General features: G+C 36.4%; 2 protein-coding genes across 3 annotated transcripts; one reads left to right on the plus strand and one right to left on the minus strand.

Moving 5' to 3' along the window:
• Nucleotides 1-439: 439 nt before the first annotated feature.
• Nucleotides 440-3,344, minus strand: LOC120172579 (E3 ubiquitin-protein ligase RHF2A-like). 2 transcript variants are annotated; one of them, XM_039180010.1, is made up of 8 exons: nt 3,125-3,344; nt 2,532-2,663; nt 2,399-2,445; nt 2,047-2,109; nt 1,844-1,952; nt 1,337-1,722; nt 1,095-1,202; nt 440-982 (listed from the first exon to the last, which is right to left on the minus strand). In XM_039180010.1, the coding sequence occupies exons 2-8, from the start codon at nt 2,658-2,660 to the stop codon at nt 829-831; spliced, it is 996 nt and encodes a 331-aa protein (XP_039035941.1). In that variant the 5' UTR covers nt 2,661-2,663; nt 3,125-3,344; the 3' UTR covers nt 440-828. The 2 variants fall into 2 exon arrangements, with proteins under 2 accessions (XP_039035941.1, XP_039035942.1); XM_039180011.1 differs by having other exon boundaries at nt 1,095-1,199; nt 3,125-3,256.
• Nucleotides 3,345-6,238: 2,894 nt separating this feature from the next.
• On the plus strand, nt 6,239-15,301 carry LOC120172595 (serine/threonine-protein phosphatase BSL3-like). Its single transcript, XM_039180021.1, has 21 exons — nt 6,239-7,119; nt 8,336-8,396; nt 8,478-8,556; nt 8,676-8,755; nt 8,842-8,936; nt 9,035-9,134; nt 9,586-9,655; nt 9,992-10,093; nt 10,201-10,282; nt 10,603-10,782; nt 11,689-11,962; nt 12,060-12,300; nt 12,394-12,564; nt 13,122-13,360; nt 13,535-13,619; nt 13,706-13,804; nt 13,885-14,084; nt 14,172-14,247; nt 14,341-14,476; nt 14,573-14,709; nt 14,816-15,301. The coding sequence occupies exons 1-21, from the start codon at nt 6,726-6,728 to the stop codon at nt 14,897-14,899; spliced, it is 2,985 nt and encodes a 994-aa protein (XP_039035952.1). The 5' UTR covers nt 6,239-6,725; the 3' UTR covers nt 14,900-15,301.
• Nucleotides 15,302-17,124: the final 1,823 nt, after the last annotated feature.

Genomic DNA, 17,124 nt, shown 5'->3' on the forward strand with positions numbered 1-17,124 from the left:
TCCATGTACTTGATAACGTCCACCAAAAAACATTTCTGCATGGGAAAAGAAACATTTGGTTACAACATTTCAATACCGTCACCTATTTTACTCGACTTTAGTATAAAAGTCGGATAATGATATGTTTGTGTGTGTGGCTAACGGTACTTCAAAAAACAACTGAAAAATCCAGGGCAAAATGGCACCTCACGCTGACAGAACAAAGGAACAGTGCAGCAATGGATACGTGATGAATACGGTTTAAGGGAGTTGGAGCACTTTTTAATTAGCATGCTACAGAAATATTCAGTCGATATCAGAAGTTGTACACACACATATATTATGTGACTAAGTAATCTAACATGGTGCGGAAGTTTATCTAATTTAACTCAAATTTTGGGGTCGTATTGGCCATTAAGATCATATGACTGGATTCATAAGAGAGAATGATAACCACTTGGAACCAGTCATCATAGCAATTGCCAATTTGAGTAGGCTTTAGATAGGAATGAAATATCAGATAAATGATCATCTACATGCAGATATCAAAATCAAGCAAAATTTCAACACCTTAGCCTACCTTTGATGCTAAAACACTTTCAGTTGATGCAATAGTTGAAATGATACTTATTTGGATGCTGAACTCGTAGCACATGAAGTGTGTGCACTGGTGTCGGTAAAAGGAGCTTCTCCACTTGCATCTGATATCTGATGGTCCTTTGGTTCCGGATTAGAACCGCTCTCAGAACTGCTAGTTACAGTAGCTGTAGTAGTTTGGTGAATATTTGGTTCTGGATTAGAGCTATTCTCTAAAGTGCTTGTTATAGTATCAGTGCTGTTTCTATTATCTCAGGTTTCTAGACGTTCCATCATGCGAGAGACTGTTGCAATGCCAGCATTAACCTCTCTCCTTACTTCAGAACCAATATCTGCCATGGAAGTGTTGCGAGAGAAAAATCTTTCTTTCCAGACCCTTGTACTCCTTGAAATCGACTCTTTGTATCTAAAGAGATTCATAAGTCAAAACGAGGGTGCAAACTTATATAATAAACCATGCAAAAGGAAATATACAAATACCCTAGCTAAAATCTCAAATGTCTCCATACGAAAGATACCTCGTTGAAATGGCATTAAACCGTGATTTTAGTGATTCGGGAAATGACTGAGCTTCTGAAGGTCCAGCTCTATCTTGACTATTTGGAGAAGACTGACTAGGAGACCTGAAAGATAGTGATAGAATATATTATCGTGATAAGAAATAAAGAAAGGCTGAAAAATGTGTTCTAAAGAGTTTGATAAAAAAGAACTACCTAAAAGTCGAAAAATAAGGGGAATCAAGTTAGAGAATAGAGTGTACCTAGAGTTTGAGGAAGTCCCTTGATCGTTGACCGAAAGAGCACTGGACCCAGATGCCAAGGCAGACTGCTGATCAGCTTGGACAGAAGGTAGAGGAGTAATTGATGCCAAAGATTCTTCCCCCATTGTTCTTGCAGGAGAAACAGCAATTGCACGGACATGTTCACCTTCACTTGGAGTTGGAGATAACGAAGCTACAGGATCATTTGAGGAGGGTTCACTTGAATGAGCAAATACCAAGAATTGCGGACAACGCCCTTGTGCTGATGACCTATTCCTCAGAGCTTCCCTTCTTGAAATGTGACGTGCTCGCCCCATTGCAGCAGCTGCAGCCAAGTGCTGAATTATGCGCTCCTCAAGCTCTGTCTCATTCACGCCCACAGGCAGCTGCAATAAAAGCAACCAAGATGAGAATGGCTCTTTCTTAAGAATTTGGCTCGGGTTCAATTTAACGATCCTAGAATGAGGATGCTAGACATCAGGCTAGCTGATGAGAAGAAATACAAACATGTTGTAGTTCGAAATCCCCAAGAGTCAGATGACGAAATATGGTAGCATTTCTTGAGGGATTGAACCTGAAACTCCTTTCCCGTTCAACAGCCTCAAGCAGCTCCTGGCTGCCATAGCAAGAGTAAATTGTTAGCATGTAATATAAATGGCTAAAGAATCAGAACATGAAATAATAACTAAAAAAATAGATGAAATACCAACCTAGTCGGATCTTTCAGGCTAATTGTCTGCCAACACATGGGGCATTGAGAACTCCTCTGACACCTGCAAGATTAGAATAGTAAAATAACAAATGAAGGTAATAATCATTCCTTTTTTAAGCAAGTAGATGAACTCCATTGGTAAATATTTTCAAAGTTTCACGAGTCCGGTCAATAGGGTATTTTACTCATACAAGTCATTTCACTGAATGATCTATAAAAGAAGATTGAGGCACATTCAAGCTCAAAACCAAACAATTCGCTATTGCTATACACATATGCAGATACAAATTATAAGATGAAACAAATATAAACTACAATAAACTCGATGAAATGGATATTGGTTATACTACCATTCAAGTATGCACTGAAGATGGAACTCATGCTTGCAGCCAGTCATCTGTAAATGTCACAACGAAAAATTATCAATGAAATGTACATTTCATGTATCTGCAAACGAGAATCGAAATTCTCAGCCATATATACCGTGGATGGATCGCTTTCACAGAATCCTTCGAGGCATATACTGCAGGCATCATCACAAGCATCCTGGATTCCCCCTTCCACAAAAGCCGCAGCCGAGTTTAAGCCTGCCTCGGAATTGATATCTTCCATCCCCTACAAAGGACAAACACCAAAACATCCAATTTCAATCTCAAATCCCAGTTTTCTATAGATAAAGAAAAATTTAAAATGAAACTTAATCATATCTTTAGCACAGAATGAAACCAGTTCATATACAATCAACACGGAAGACACAACACCACACTGATCAAATGCATAAAATGGAAAAATCGAAACCCTTTGAACAAAATATCAGCAAATTAAGCTGCCTTAAAAATCTTCTTTTTAAAAGGATTTTACAAAGCAGAAACTCCAAAATTCAGAATAGATACAAAAAATGCAGAAAAATCAACTAAGAAGAAACCCCAAAATGCACATTTGATAAAAAAATACCATACAAATCAACCAACTTTTCCCCATAAATTCTTGAACTTTACCTCAATTTTCTCACCAATCAAGCACCACAAAAGAAACCCAGAAAATAAAATCAGAGAAACACACAGAAATCACTTTACCTCCAAGCAGGAAAACAACCCAGTAGATCGGTTAAAAAAACAAGGGTCAAAAGGGACAGCAGGACTTTTGGGGGGGGGTAGATTTGGGCAAAGGGGGAAGACTTTGAAATTGAGGTTATCGGGGAAGAATTGATGAAAGTGATGACTTTTGATTAATTTTAATGAGTTGGGTTTAAGACTTGGGCAATGGAGGTGAAGAAACAAACCGAACTCAAGCTGGATCGGGTCAAGTGGCGTCTGTGATACCCAATACACTGTAGTACTTTTCACCATCCTTTTTTAATCAAAATTTGGGATTAATCATTGTACTTTAAATATAATCAAAATTAAAGAAATGCTTATTAGAAAGTTTGTTTGTTTGTTTTTTTAATACAAGGGAAAAGTGATCAAGACATTGCTCAAGTTCTGTCCTCGGACAAGATTTCTTCAACAGCAGCAGGTGGCTCGGGAAAGTTGGTTGTCCCGAAATGATGACACCATGCAAGTTTGGTGATAGCATTAGCAGCTAGATTACCCTCACGACCAGCATGTAAGAATTGAACCCGCCAATTTCTTGAGATCAATTCCTTCAAGTGGTCGATCATATTTGAAACAACATCCATGTTCGCACCTTGTTGAAGCAAGGAAAAAGCCTCCTTATTATCCGTTTCTACCATGATCCTCCTTGCACCTTATCTCCCAAGCTAAAGTCATACCTTCATATATTCCCAAAAGTTCTTCATCGAGTATCGAACACAAACCCAGGTCTTGAAGAAGCCCGAAACCCAACCCCCCATGAAATCATGTATTAAGCCACCACAAGCCGCAAGTGCCGTAGAAGAAACTCGAGATCCATCAGAATTTACTTTGAGCCAACCACTCGGGGGAAGCAACCAATGAGATCGAGACTGTAGGCCACGCACTGGAACGATCTTGCTAACTCTCCGCTTTACCGCAGCAGTGATAGCTTCGTGTTGCATTCTCCTTGATCGGTGGATTACACTTAGCTCTTCTACATGTTTCAGATCAAACAAGAGCTTGTTTCGAAGGTACAATATTACAGCCCCAAAGAGAATATCCCAATCACTCTCATCAATAGGAAAATATGAAGGCTCCTTGAGATTTAAACGGATCCACTCACCAAAACCCAAATTCATAAACTCATCAATAGGAAACAAGAGCTTGTTTCGCCTTGCATGCTTGGACGGTGGTTCAAATGGTAGTGACAATGTGGCATATAGACGTTGGGATCGGTCGGAGTCGACAAAAATAACGACAATAGTTTAAAATTCGACGAAACTTCAAACGTTTCTCCACAACAAACGATGACATCTTACGACAAAAGGTCACCGGGAGTTTAATCGAAGATTGATGCCGGTGCCGATGATAATGGCAGTGATGATCACTGCCGATGACCTATTGCAGGAGGTAGAGGAAGGGGGAAAGGTAGCACAAGGGAGAGGGGGCATTGTTTTTTTTTTACAAAAAAATATTTTTATTTTTAAATAATTTCTTAAAATTATCAGAACATTAAAGGTCAGTTAACGATGATTTTTAATGGCGGACACCTAAATGTATAACTTTAGAAACAATAGACACATATTTTAGCAAAAAATTCTTTATGGACTAAAACTTTTTTCAGACAAAGTTCAAACACTTATTTTTGAATTAAGCCTAAAAAAATACAATCAAGGGATAACATTGCAAGAAAAATGAGAGAGAAAAATCAGGTTTACAATGGAATATGCAATTGACACAGTAGACTCATGACGAATTAAGACATTAGTATTTATCCAGACAAACATTAACTGACACATCTATCTAGAAATCAACAAAATGTTATACACAAACAAACGAAGAAACCATACATCATAAAAGTAAACAAACCAATGAATCTCGTAAAGTCGTAGACCAATAGAAAAAATTATACTGGGAGCCCGAATGCATTGATAATTATTACATTCTTTACTAGGGAGTAGATCGAGAGAAACTATTGTTATAAATACGTTAAAATACAACTCATAAATAATAAAATCGAACAATAACCAATTGAAAAATAAAATAAAAGAAAATAAAATGACATAAAAGTGGTCGAGCAAAGCCACCACCACTACCCTTTATATCAAATTAAATTTTGATAATCGGTTGATCACCATTTCAATTAGGGGTGTTCATTCGGTTAAAAAGGTAGCCGATCGAACCGAAATATCTTTAATCGAATTAATCGAATTTTTTTTCTTTAACCGTTAACCGAACCGAACTTTTTTTGAAAGTATTAACCGAACCAAATAAATTTCGGTTAATTCGGTTAATTTTCGAATTAACCAATTTTTTAGAATTTTAGAATTTAATATTTTTAATTAAAAACAATTTACAATTAATTTAAATAATATCTAATTAATTTGATTCAAACATTTTACATTTAGTTTTGAGATTATTTTAATTAATTAATATTGATTTGGGTTTTAAATAGATTGGGCCAGCTAAGTCTCTTAATATAATTATATTTAAAGGTTAATTTAGTTAATTAATCGATTTCAAACCGAATTAACTGTTAACCGAATTCTAAAAAAATCCTTAACCATTCCCCGAAAAACTAATTCGGTGACCGACCGAATTAACCAAACTAATTCGATTCGATCAGTTAATTCAGTTAAAACCGAATTTTGAACACCCTAATGTCAATTATTATTTCGATAATTAATTAGTTTTAAAATTTCCTATTAAACTTTATTTTACTCTCTTAATGTGAATTTAATGTATGTTCAATAAAAAATATTTAAATTTCATAATCTAATATCAAATACTTTAATATTTTTATTATATATACCTTTTAAATTTAATATTTTTACAATTAAAATTTCAAATCTAATTATAATGCTTATTAAAATTTATTTTAATTGACATCGTTTTCTTTTCAAATGTCTTTGGAATTATAATTTTTCTTTGAAATGTCATTTTGACAAATTTAACAAAAGAATATTTACCATTATACTTGAATTTTAAATTTAGAAATAAAAGATTAAATTCAAAATTAATGAAGATTACAGTGACTTGAAACATATTTTAACCTCAAATATTTTTCTCCTAATTCGTCGAGGGCTTCGAGGTCTATAGGGAGAGAGAAAGGAAAGGAAAAATCTTCGAAACGGAAATGAAAAACAGAAAGGAGATTCCTTCTCTCTTTATTTTTCTGGAATAATAAAGAAGTTTTACTGGAAATATTTGTCCAATTTTATTAGGTGGTGGGTTAATTCACGGTCTGAGCTAGGGTTTTCGAAATGTTGATCGGAGATGGAAATTTGATCTGATTTGATTTTAATTAGCAGGCCAATCTTGTTTTGCCCTGATTAGAGCTTTTATTTATTATTTTAGCCGGCAGTGGTGAGCGAAAGCCATTGGCAAAGGAGTAGAGCTTTTTCTTCTACGTCTTTCAATTTCACGTCTTTCTTATCTTACTTCATTGGCATTCTATTAAGGCGAATGCGAAGGTCGAGCAGTGAAAAGTTGGAGCTTAAGCTTACACGATCAACGAAGGAGCACTAGCGTGAGGGAAAGATAAGTTGCTTACTTTTCTTACGATCTTTTGAAACCTAAGATTTAGTTCGGGAGCTTTAAAGGAATGGATGTGGACTCGTTGATGGAGAGAGATCCACAACAACAAAATCAGCATTTAGAGAGCCAGACTTCATCGCCGGGTCCTGGTGGATCTCCGTCTCCTCCGTCGCTACAGGACGCCTCACCTGCTGTGCCTGATGGTCAAGGACATGCTCAAATGACGGTGGTGGGGCCAAGGTGTGCGCCTCCTTATTCGGTGGTGAATGCGATTATAGAGAAGAAAGAAGATGGCCCCGGCCCTAGATGCGGGCATACACTAACGGCTGTGGCAGCGGTGGGGGAAGAAGGGACGCCTGGTTATATTGAGCCCAGGCTGATTCTGTTTGGTGGTGCCACTGCACTGGAAGGGAATTCTGCTGCTTCAGGAGCTCCATCATCTGCTGGAAGCACTGGCATCAGTACATTTCCCCCCTTTGATCTTGATTTGATATTTGCTTAAAACGGCCTAAAATTATTGTCTTTTTAAGTGATTTAATTTCAGGTATAGGTGTTGATATATGTGTGTGAGAAACCAGAACTTAATTCAAGGCTAACTTAATTTCACGATGCATATAATTGTCTTCATCTTCTATTTGAATTGATGAAGAAACAACTACTGTAAAGAGTGAAGAGGTTAGAAGTAGAAGCCTAGAAGGCAGGCATTAATAGGAATAAGAGATGAAGTAATATAATTATCTTTAAGATTTTTCTTTGTTGAATGCCAAGTTATTTGAATTTATTGTTGCTGTTGCATGAAATTTTGGAGGTGGCGCGTGCACCTTATGTTTACTAAGTGCAATTCAAATTGAATTTTATTTATTCTTACAGAATGAGGGAAGACTAGGAGTGATTTAACTTCTGCCTTCTTGGCTCGTGTGTAATTGATGTTTCAGTATCTGTCAGTGGCGGATCTAGAAATTAAAAAATGGTTATCCAAAATTTTAATACTCTATTCTAAAAGATTTTGTGTATGCAAAATTCCTCATTTTTTTTATTCACATTAACAAATTAAATTTAACACTTTTCTCAAAATAATGGGTGTGCAATGACTCCCCCATGCATCCGCACTGGTATGTCCCAATGTTTTTAGAGTAGACTTTGCTGACAGAGCTGGATGTGCAGTTAATATAAATAGACAATATTCTCTTTAAAGATGTTTTATGGTTCTAATTTTGATTGATTTTTTAAATCTGTGTGTATGAGATATGTCTGTTTTCAGCTCACAGTTTTAATTTAAAATAAAAAAGGTTTTCTTGGATTCGGAAAATAATGTGGCTATATCTTCCTGCTGTTATCATTCATGCTCCTAAAATTGAAATAATCAATCAAAATAATTGCGAGCTAGTGGCATTTGCCATGGTAGCATCTTTCATGTTTTCAGTCAACTACATTTCGTTACATATTTTTATGTTGTAAAAATTGATAATGTTTTTTATTGGTTTCAATAATTATGTGTGATTAGGACCTTCTTGACTTTATTTTTGTTAAGAACCCTGGATATATGACATAAGGGTGCCAAGCCTTCTTGTTATTGCCCATAATCCTCTTTGAGCCAATTAATTCTTAAGAATTTTTATATGTTTTTGGATGATGTTCGTGCTTAAATTTTTTATTTTATTTCCAATTAAATTACAGGACTAGCAGGTGCTACTGCTGATGTGCATTGTTATGACGTGTTAACTAATAAATGGTCTAGGTAAGCCTAGGACTGAGGGTTCATTTCTGCTGTTTTACTTCCTGAAATTCTTCTTGGCTTATCATGTGATTGATTTCACAGGATCACACCTTTGGGGGAGCCACCTACACCAAGGGCTGCACATGTTGCAACTGCTGTTGGAACCATGGTTGTTATTCAGGTTAGTACACTGTGCAACAATTTGTAGTATACCTTTTCTCTCTTTACCATCTTATTTTCTCGAACTTCTTCCCTCTGCAATAGTAATTCATCACATGGATCTTCTTTATTATAACACAGGGTGGGATTGGACCAGCTGGTTTGTCTGCCGAGGATCTTCATGTTCTTGACCTCACACAGCAACGGCCACGGTGGCATAGGTTTGACACTGAACAATGCTTGTACCTGCGTCTTATTTATAGCATTAAGATTTGTCTTTTGATTCAAATTTTCAATGATATTTCAGAGTTGTTGTTCAAGGCCCTGGCCCAGGGACACGCTATGGACATGTGATGGCTTTGGTTGGGCAAAGGTATCTCATGGCGATTGGTGGGAATGATGGTAAGTAACCTGTTATTCCATTTTTGTTGCATGTAACAGATTATCAGGAAACTTTGTAGTGAATTCTTTGTTGAAAAATTTTGGTGCATCATTACTAGGAAAGAGACCTTTGGCTGATGTATGGGCCTTGGACACTGCTGCCAAGCCTTATGAATGGCGTAAATTGGAACCTGAAGGGGAAGGTCCACCTCCATGCATGTAATCTCTCTCTCACACAAACGTGCAGACTGGTGTTCTTGCACAACATCAATCTTATTTTTTTTAAATAGATCAACATCAATCTTAGATTATACAATCTCTTCTACTTTTTTAGTTTTGGGTCTTTGAGAAGGAGCAGCATGCATGATATGAACAAAAGTCATTGTCACCATTTTGATACCATATATGCCTATCTATCACTTTACATGTGGTTGGACATGATGACTATTAATTAATCTATCTGCACTTCTTCCTTCATAGCATATTGATTTCAAAGTTTTTACATAATTGTATGCTAAAGCTCATAGTCTTATTTATGGTCTCAGAAATGATGATGTCAATTGCCAAGCTTGCATCCTATTTACTTATTGTTGTTTATTTATTTTTCATTATGATGGTTTACCAGGGTGACTGTAGGCTAATTCCTTGTTGACAATTTCTGTTTAACTAGGTATGCTACTGCAAGTGCACGCTCAGATGGTCTTCTTCTGCTCTGTGGAGGGAGGGACGCAAACAGTGTGGTAAGTATAGAAATTTGCATTCTGTGATGTCTAGATTTAGTAAATAAATGACATTTTTTTCATAATATTTTTAGTTTTCTGAACAATATGACAGTAGATTTCATAATCTATAGGTTTATCTTGTCAATTATTAGTGCTTTTGGGTAGTTTTTCGTTGTCAGTTGGGGAGAAGTTCAAATAATCTGAGTAAATGTCGGTACTAATCTGTATGTACAGAAGATTGAGCTGAGATGCATGTAATTTATGTCCTATTTTTGTCCTTTTAAAATGTTTACATCCCTTTGCTCCATTAGATTCTATCTTCATGGTTTCTTCTCTCTCTGATTCTTTTCTCAGCCACTGGCAAGTGCATACGGACTTGCGAAACATAGGGATGGTCGTTGGGAATGGGCAATTGCTCCAGGTGTCTCACCATCTCCTAGATATCAACATGCAGCGGTGAGAATGAGATCTTCTTTTCTTTCCCCCACTTTGTTTTTCAACAATCTAGTTCATATAGGACTTCTTTTAGTTAGATGAATCATATGCATATGATATGTTTCTAGGTCTTTGTCAATGCAAGACTCCATGTTTCTGGTGGGGCACTTGGTGGTGGACGCATGGTTGAAGACTCATCAAGTGTTGCAGGTACTTGATTTTTTCCTTGTGTCTTGACTTCTTTACCACATGATGTTCTCTGCTGGTTGTTTTACTTGTTTGCATCAAACATGGGTTGGTAAATATTTAGGTTTAGAGGTTAACTTCTGTTTTTCAACTAAGGCAGTATAAATTTCTGGATTTTGTTATATTTATGTAAAAAAGCGGGAAAGTTTCAACATCTTTATTTTATTATTGACATATAAACATGTTAAGTGATATTTTATCATCTTGAACATTCATTCATTTGTTGTCAAAGGAAACATATTCGCTGGAATCTACAAATTCCTAACCTGTTCCTATTGTTGTAGTGTTGGATACCGCTGCGGGAGTTTGGTGTGATACAAAAGCTGTTGTTACAAGTCCGAGAAATGGAAGATTCAGTGCTGATGCTGCTGGTGGAGATGCTTCAGTTGAGTTGACAAGACGTTGCAGACACGCGTCTGCAGCTATTGGTGACTTGATATTTATTTATGGTGGTTTACGTGGTGGTAAGATAGCCTTTTATTCTACAATATGTATAACCCCATTTTTTAGCCTTAACACAGAGTTATTACTATCGGTTAGATGCATGTCACTGTTTATTGTCATACATGATTACAGTTTCACTTTAGAATTCCATTATGTGATTAATATAGAAGGACAAAGGCTCATTGTTGTTTATATTTTGAGAAATAATGATGTTTTCCCCATACATAATTTTTTTTTATTTTCGACTGTTACTAATTATTATTGTGATAATTAATCAATGCATCATGGGATTCAAACCTAGTCCTTTAGGTTGGCTCATTTCGTTTGTTTCATAAAATGATTTCCTATTTCATTAGCTTCTATTTTTTGAGTTGGTGAATTTTTCTGGCCGGTGGTGCATGGGTTGAGGAAGTAGCTTGTTTTTTGAGGAAGATAAGACACTATTGTTCCAGCTTACATATCTTCATACTTGTGCATTGACTGATGACAGCAAGTAGGTGGTGTAAGGCATCAACTAGGAAGAAGTTTCTTGTGATAGATTAATGATTCCATCTTATGATAAAAGTATAGTTTTACATGGTGAGTATGAAACGCCTAAATCTGTTCCTTTGCCTCATTGTCTAAACATTTAAATAGGACACTCTGACATTGAAGAATTTCTATATAAACTTGGAAGCTGGTGTTTTGGACCAAATGTTGGTCCAAGGGATAATTTTGTAGGTCTTGATTCTTCCCCACTTCATGAGATTATATTTGGATGTTTAAAACTAGCGAAGAATGAATTTTATGCACCTTCTCTTCTTTTCTCGTATTTGATCTATCATGGAGTTTACACTTTTGAAAAACTTTGGTAGTTAATGCTAATCCATACGAGGGTGGATGCTTGATAAGCTGAAGTGCAATAATATCTTGTATTTATGCTGTAGGGGTGTTGCTTGATGACTTGCTAGTTGCTGAAGACCTAGCTGCCGCTGAGACAACGACAGCAGCTTCACACGCTGCAGCTGCAGCTGCTTCTTCTAATGTGCAACCTGGGCGGTTACATGGAAGGTATGGATTTAGTGATGAGAGAACAAGGGAAACAATGTCTGAAGCATCTCCCGATGGAGCAGTTGTGCTGGGAAATCCAGTTGCTCCCCCTGTAAATGGTGATGTGTATACTGACATAAGCACTGAGAATGCCATGCTTCAAGGATCCCGGTGAGCTACCACTTATTTTGTCGTGTTAGATGGTTATTGAATGCTTAAGCTTCCTCGATTAATCCAAATAGCTTCTACAATGTGGTTTATATTGCAGGAGGATGAGCAAAGGTGTCGAGTATTTGGTTGAAGCATCAGCTGCTGAAGCTGAGGCTATTACTGCAACACTGGCTGCTGCCAAGGCACGGCAAGCTAATGGGGAAGTTGAACTTCCCGATAGGGATCGAGGGGCAGAGGCTACACCTAGTGGAAAACAAACATCTACCTCTACTAAGATGCCTGATTCTGCTGGGTCAAATAATGCTACTCCAGCTGGAGTTCGGCTTCATCATAGAGCTGTCAGTATTGGAAAATTTGGTCTACACAACACTGGTCTCAAGTCAATATTGTCATTTTCTGTTATATAATTTTGCGTCCTATGTTGTCAACAGATTGTCGTAGCTGCTGAGACTGGTGGAGCTTTAGGTGGAATGGTCAGACAGCTTTCAATTGACCAATTTGAAAATGAAGGCAGGCGGGTTAGCTATGGAACACCAGAGAATGCAACTGCAGCAAGGAAACTCTTAGATAGGCAGATGTCAATCAGTAGTGTCCCAAAGAAGGTATCGATTGCATTTTTTGGCTTAATTATGAAATGTCCTTAATCTTCTTAATCCGTAGCTTAATTTTATGAAAAGAGTAAAGGGGGAAAGAGGAAAAAGCTCAAAAGCAGCAAATTGTTTCGTTCGTGATTATATGTAGGGAATAATTCATTACCATGCTCGCGATTCATTTCATTGCCTTGCAATCTTAAGCCAAGCACATCAGCATTAAAAATATTATTTGTTATTATTTTTCTGATAAATTGCTTCTGTTATTCTTTTTATGTGGCTTGTAAAGAATTCATCCTTAAGCTTCTCTAGTTTTTATTAAATTACATTTAATGGACATAAAAAATCTTCTTTTCCCCTTGAATATTCCAGTTTAATAATCTATTTGTAATATTACATATGGATTGAACCTTTGATTTGTTTTTCTATTGGTCACCGATATAATAATGAAGTTATAGCTGATAAAAGTTTATCAATTTAATTGCATTAGTCTTGCACTGATGCTCCTGTTATATCTTTCAGAATCTTTAAAAGATTAATTCATCAATTTACAATGGTGCCTGCACCAGGTCATTGAGCATCTTTTGAAGCCTCGTGGTTGGAAGCCTCCTGTTCGCAGACAGTTTTTCTTAGATTGCAATGAAATTGCAGATCTCTGTGAAAATGCTGAAAATATATTTTCGGTCGAACCAACTGTTTTACAGCTCAAGGCTCCTATTAAGATATTTGGTGATCTACATGGACAGTTTGGGGATCTTATGCGCCTTTTTGATGAATATGGTTCACCTTCAACGGCTGGGGACATTGCGTAAGTGATTTGGTGAAAAAATTATCATTTTCTGAAGGGTTTTCACTGACAATTTTTACTATCTATTATTACTGTTGTCTTCTTATGTGTAAGGTGCATCTACAGTATGGCACCTTTGTTTTTCATCTCAGCTTTTTATTTACTCGATGCTGATTTTATATAAAATACTATCAGATATATAGATTATCTCTTCTTAGGAGATTATGTGGACCGGGGCCAGCACAGCTTGGAGACCATTACTCTTCTGCTTGCTTTGAAGGTAAATTCAGATAATCTTCTCATACTTTTATTTCCCATTGAAGTTGAGATGAACCGAGATTTTCATATAATTCATTAACATAACAGGTTGAGTATCCCAATAGCATACATTTAATTCGGGGGAATCATGAGGCTGCAGATATCAATGCACTTTTTGGCTTCCGGATCGAGTGTATTGAGCGCATGGTACTCTCAGATGTGATAGAAAAAATGTTCTGCTTTTTGTGTATATCAGTTATTCACAAATATGATGGTCTATGTCACAGGGTGAGAGAGATGGAATATGGGCATGGCATTGCATAAACCGTTTATTCAATTGGCTTCCTCTGGCAGCTTTAATTGAAAAGAAAATCATTTGTATGCATGGTGGCATTGGCCGGTCTATAAATCATGTGGAACAGATTGAGAATCTACAGCGTCCAATTACAATGGAAGCAGGCTCGATCGTTCTTATGGATTTATTATGGTCTGATCATGTTACTGTTTTTCTATTTTGATTAAATATAGGATTTATCGCTTTACCAAATACATTTTACTGTCGATTCTACCCTAGGTCTGATCCAACAGAGAATGATAGTGTGGAAGGGTTGAGACCAAATGCTAGAGGTCCGGGGTTGGTTACTTTTGGGGTTAGTGTGCTACTTTAAAACTTCGGTTAATTTAATTGAATGCTGGTTTGCAATTGCATTTTCTGCTTACATAAATGGTGTTTCCTGTTGCAGCCTGATCGTGTCATGGAATTTTGCAGCAACAATGATCTTCAGTTGATTGTTCGAGCTCATGAGTGTGTTATGGATGGATTCGAGCGTTTTGCTCAGGGACATTTAATCACTCTTTTCTCAGCAACCAATTATTGCGGTGTATCTCTGACCCTTCTCTAATACACATACGGTGTCCTCTGCTCGACAGACCATTTTTAGCCTTTTAAATTCTGATTCGTGCTTGTTTTTTCAGGCACTGCTAACAATGCTGGTGCAATCCTAGTTTTGGGTAGAGATTTAGTAGTAGTTCCGAAGCTCATTCATCCTCTACCCCCGGCAATGTCACCTGAAGCATCATCGGAACGTCATGTAGATGATACATGGATGCAGGTGCTTCTTCTTTCTCTTCGTTAGCTATAACTAAACTAATACTATTATGATATGCCTTTAATTTGTATCACGAGCATTGCTTTTAATACCCGTGTTAATATTCCAGGAGCTTAATGCTAACAGACCTCCGACGCCTACTAGAGGTCGTCCTCAAGTAACAAACGATCGAGGTTCTCTCGCTTGGGTGTAGGAGGCCCTTCCACTTGTTTCTATAGACTCATTCGGTCTCATGCAACCACCTGGAGGGGATTCTGGTATAGACAGGCATCCCAAAACTGTAATCTGTCAGATTAAAAGCCAATTTTCACCTCATGATATGCCTCGAGATTTATGAAAGATGCTAGCTCGGGAGTTGAGTTTCAGGCATCGCAGCTGAACGTTTCGATCTGTGAATCGAGACTGGTGGGTTGTTCTTCGTAAGGGTTGGTAGTGTTGAGCATTTTTCACATTTAATTACATATACATTGTTCCTGGTTTTCGGTGTTGAGTTGATGAAGGGATACGATTGTGGGCGTACGTTGTATCATAGAGGTTTTGATTGCTGTATTTTTCTCATTTATTTCAGCTTTGGTCAATGTACTATTTGTGTTGAGGTCAGTTTGTTTCAAATATTAATTACTTAAAGTTAAAAAATATTAGATCTTACACCTATTTACTAATTTACCACCAAATACAAAGCAAGTTATGATTATGGAAACTGACGACGAGCTTATATAAATAACGAAAACTAGTACAAAAAGGCCACATCACTATGATGTTTCTGACTTAACTCCGTCAAAGTTGAATGATCAAATTGAAAAGTTTTTAAAGTTTAGTGATCAATATAAGAATATGATGGATTCCATCCGTACCGTCAGTAATTTCACCTAAACTTCATGTTTGTCCTCTACAAAACGGATCCCTCACAGGGTTAAATGGCTCCGAAGATAATAAAATACCATATACTAGTACATTATAAGAGCGCAGAAAACCGAGGGTTTAAAAAAAAACTCGTACAAATGAAGCTGTCCATCTCCAACTCCAAGGCAACATCTAGGGAAGGGAAAAGAAACAGCTTGGTCCTTCATTTTTTAAGCCTTGTTTTAGCCATCCTGTTGTTTCTGTTTGGCTTAAATTACTTACATTATGTTGTTCTTTTTTTTTTTTGGTTGGGTAAACGACAATCTGTTTACGCTCTGGGACTCGGCTACACGATTGCATCAAACATACAGTTGGCATCATCTACTGCCATAAATTTCTCAGACCTCCAGCTCCTTAGCTATCACAGTCACAACACGGCCCCATCTTTACAGTCAGAGGTTTTACCTGATTAGTACCCAGAGCTCAAGCATGGTGAGTGAAACCGGTAATGTAGTCTCCGACGGTGAAGAGTAGAGGAAGATTACAGCTCTAAGATTTATATTTTTTCGGTTGGTCCAAAAAAATATCAAAAGACCAGGAAGTGCCGACCGAGTGTCACATCATACTTTGCAACTGCAGTAACCATTATTTATGTCCGATTTATTACAAAATAATAACATCAATAGTTTACCGCCATTAAATTCGGATGTAAGCCTTCTTTAATAAAATAACGTGGGCTAGACAGACACATGGAAACTGAGGTAATTAATATAATTATTTCGATAGTTTGGCACTTATTTTGGTATTAAGCCTTAACATAACAAATTGTAAATAAAAATATGATTTTATTATTGTAAATAAAAGTAGCTGAACTACGCTTTGATGACAGTGGGGATGGCTGCATTGAAATCTATGATAACTTAAATTTCAATGTAAATCCTTCGACACTTTGATCCAACCCTCGATGGTTACAATTTGCCTCTGCATTATTATATAGTCTTATATTTTTTTTCGTTTTATTTAGAGAAATACATACATATAAATTTATATTATTTGGTAATGCTCTAGGGTTGGTTCTATATCATCCTCATGCATTTAGAGATTATAAAATGGTATCTTCTATATTGTTACAAAATTACGAATTTATGATGTTTTATTCGCTAATATCAAAGAAATATTATAAATTTACATAAACTATAATTATTTTGTTCGTGCAATTATTTTAGGTTTATCTAATATAGACTCTATATTATATATATATGTCTATTAGAAGTCTCTATAATTATACATTGAGATATAATATAGAGACTTGTTTTCCTTTTACTAAAATATAGAGACATTTAATAGACTTTGAAAATTTTACAAGTGGATTTACAATGTCGTCAAGTGTGGTATCTAATACATAAGTAACTTAATTCGAATTGATCTTCCTAATTTAACTTACTCTATTTATAATGTTGAGATTCAAAACATATATTTATCTTAAGAGAGAAAAATAGTTTTTTGACATAATTTTTTTAACCACTGACAACACATTCTGCTTGAACCCAAGACCTCAAGAGAGAACAACACTAC

The sequence above is a fragment of the Hibiscus syriacus genome, unplaced genomic scaffold (assembly GCF_006381635.1).
Source record: "Hibiscus syriacus cultivar Baekdansim isolate YM2019G1 unplaced genomic scaffold, ASM638163v2 tig00111855_pilon, whole genome shotgun sequence".
NCBI lineage: Eukaryota > Viridiplantae > Streptophyta > Magnoliopsida > Malvales > Malvaceae > Hibiscus > Hibiscus syriacus.

Excerpts from the sequence above, each read along its gene's own strand:
- LOC120172579 (XM_039180010.1), bottom strand. The coding sequence starts at position 2,660 with ATGGAAGATATCAATTCCGAGGCAGGCTTAAACTCGGCTGCGGCTTTT. Across the intron at positions 2,446-2,531 it reads GTGAAAGCGATCCATCCACG|ATGACTGGCTGCAAGCATGA; the intron begins GTATATATGGCT and ends TGACATTTACAG. Across the intron at positions 983-1,094 it reads TTTAATGCCATTTCAACGAG|ATACAAAGAGTCGATTTCAA; the intron begins GTATCTTTCGTA and ends GAATCTCTTTAG.
- LOC120172595 (XM_039180021.1), top strand. The coding sequence starts at position 6,726 with ATGGATGTGGACTCGTTGATGGAGAGAGATCCACAACAACAAAATCAG. Across the intron at positions 8,937-9,034 it reads GGCGATTGGTGGGAATGATG|GAAAGAGACCTTTGGCTGAT; the intron begins GTAAGTAACCTG and ends CATCATTACTAG. Across the intron at positions 10,783-11,688 it reads TTATGGTGGTTTACGTGGTG|GGGTGTTGCTTGATGACTTG; the intron begins GTAAGATAGCCT and ends TTTATGCTGTAG.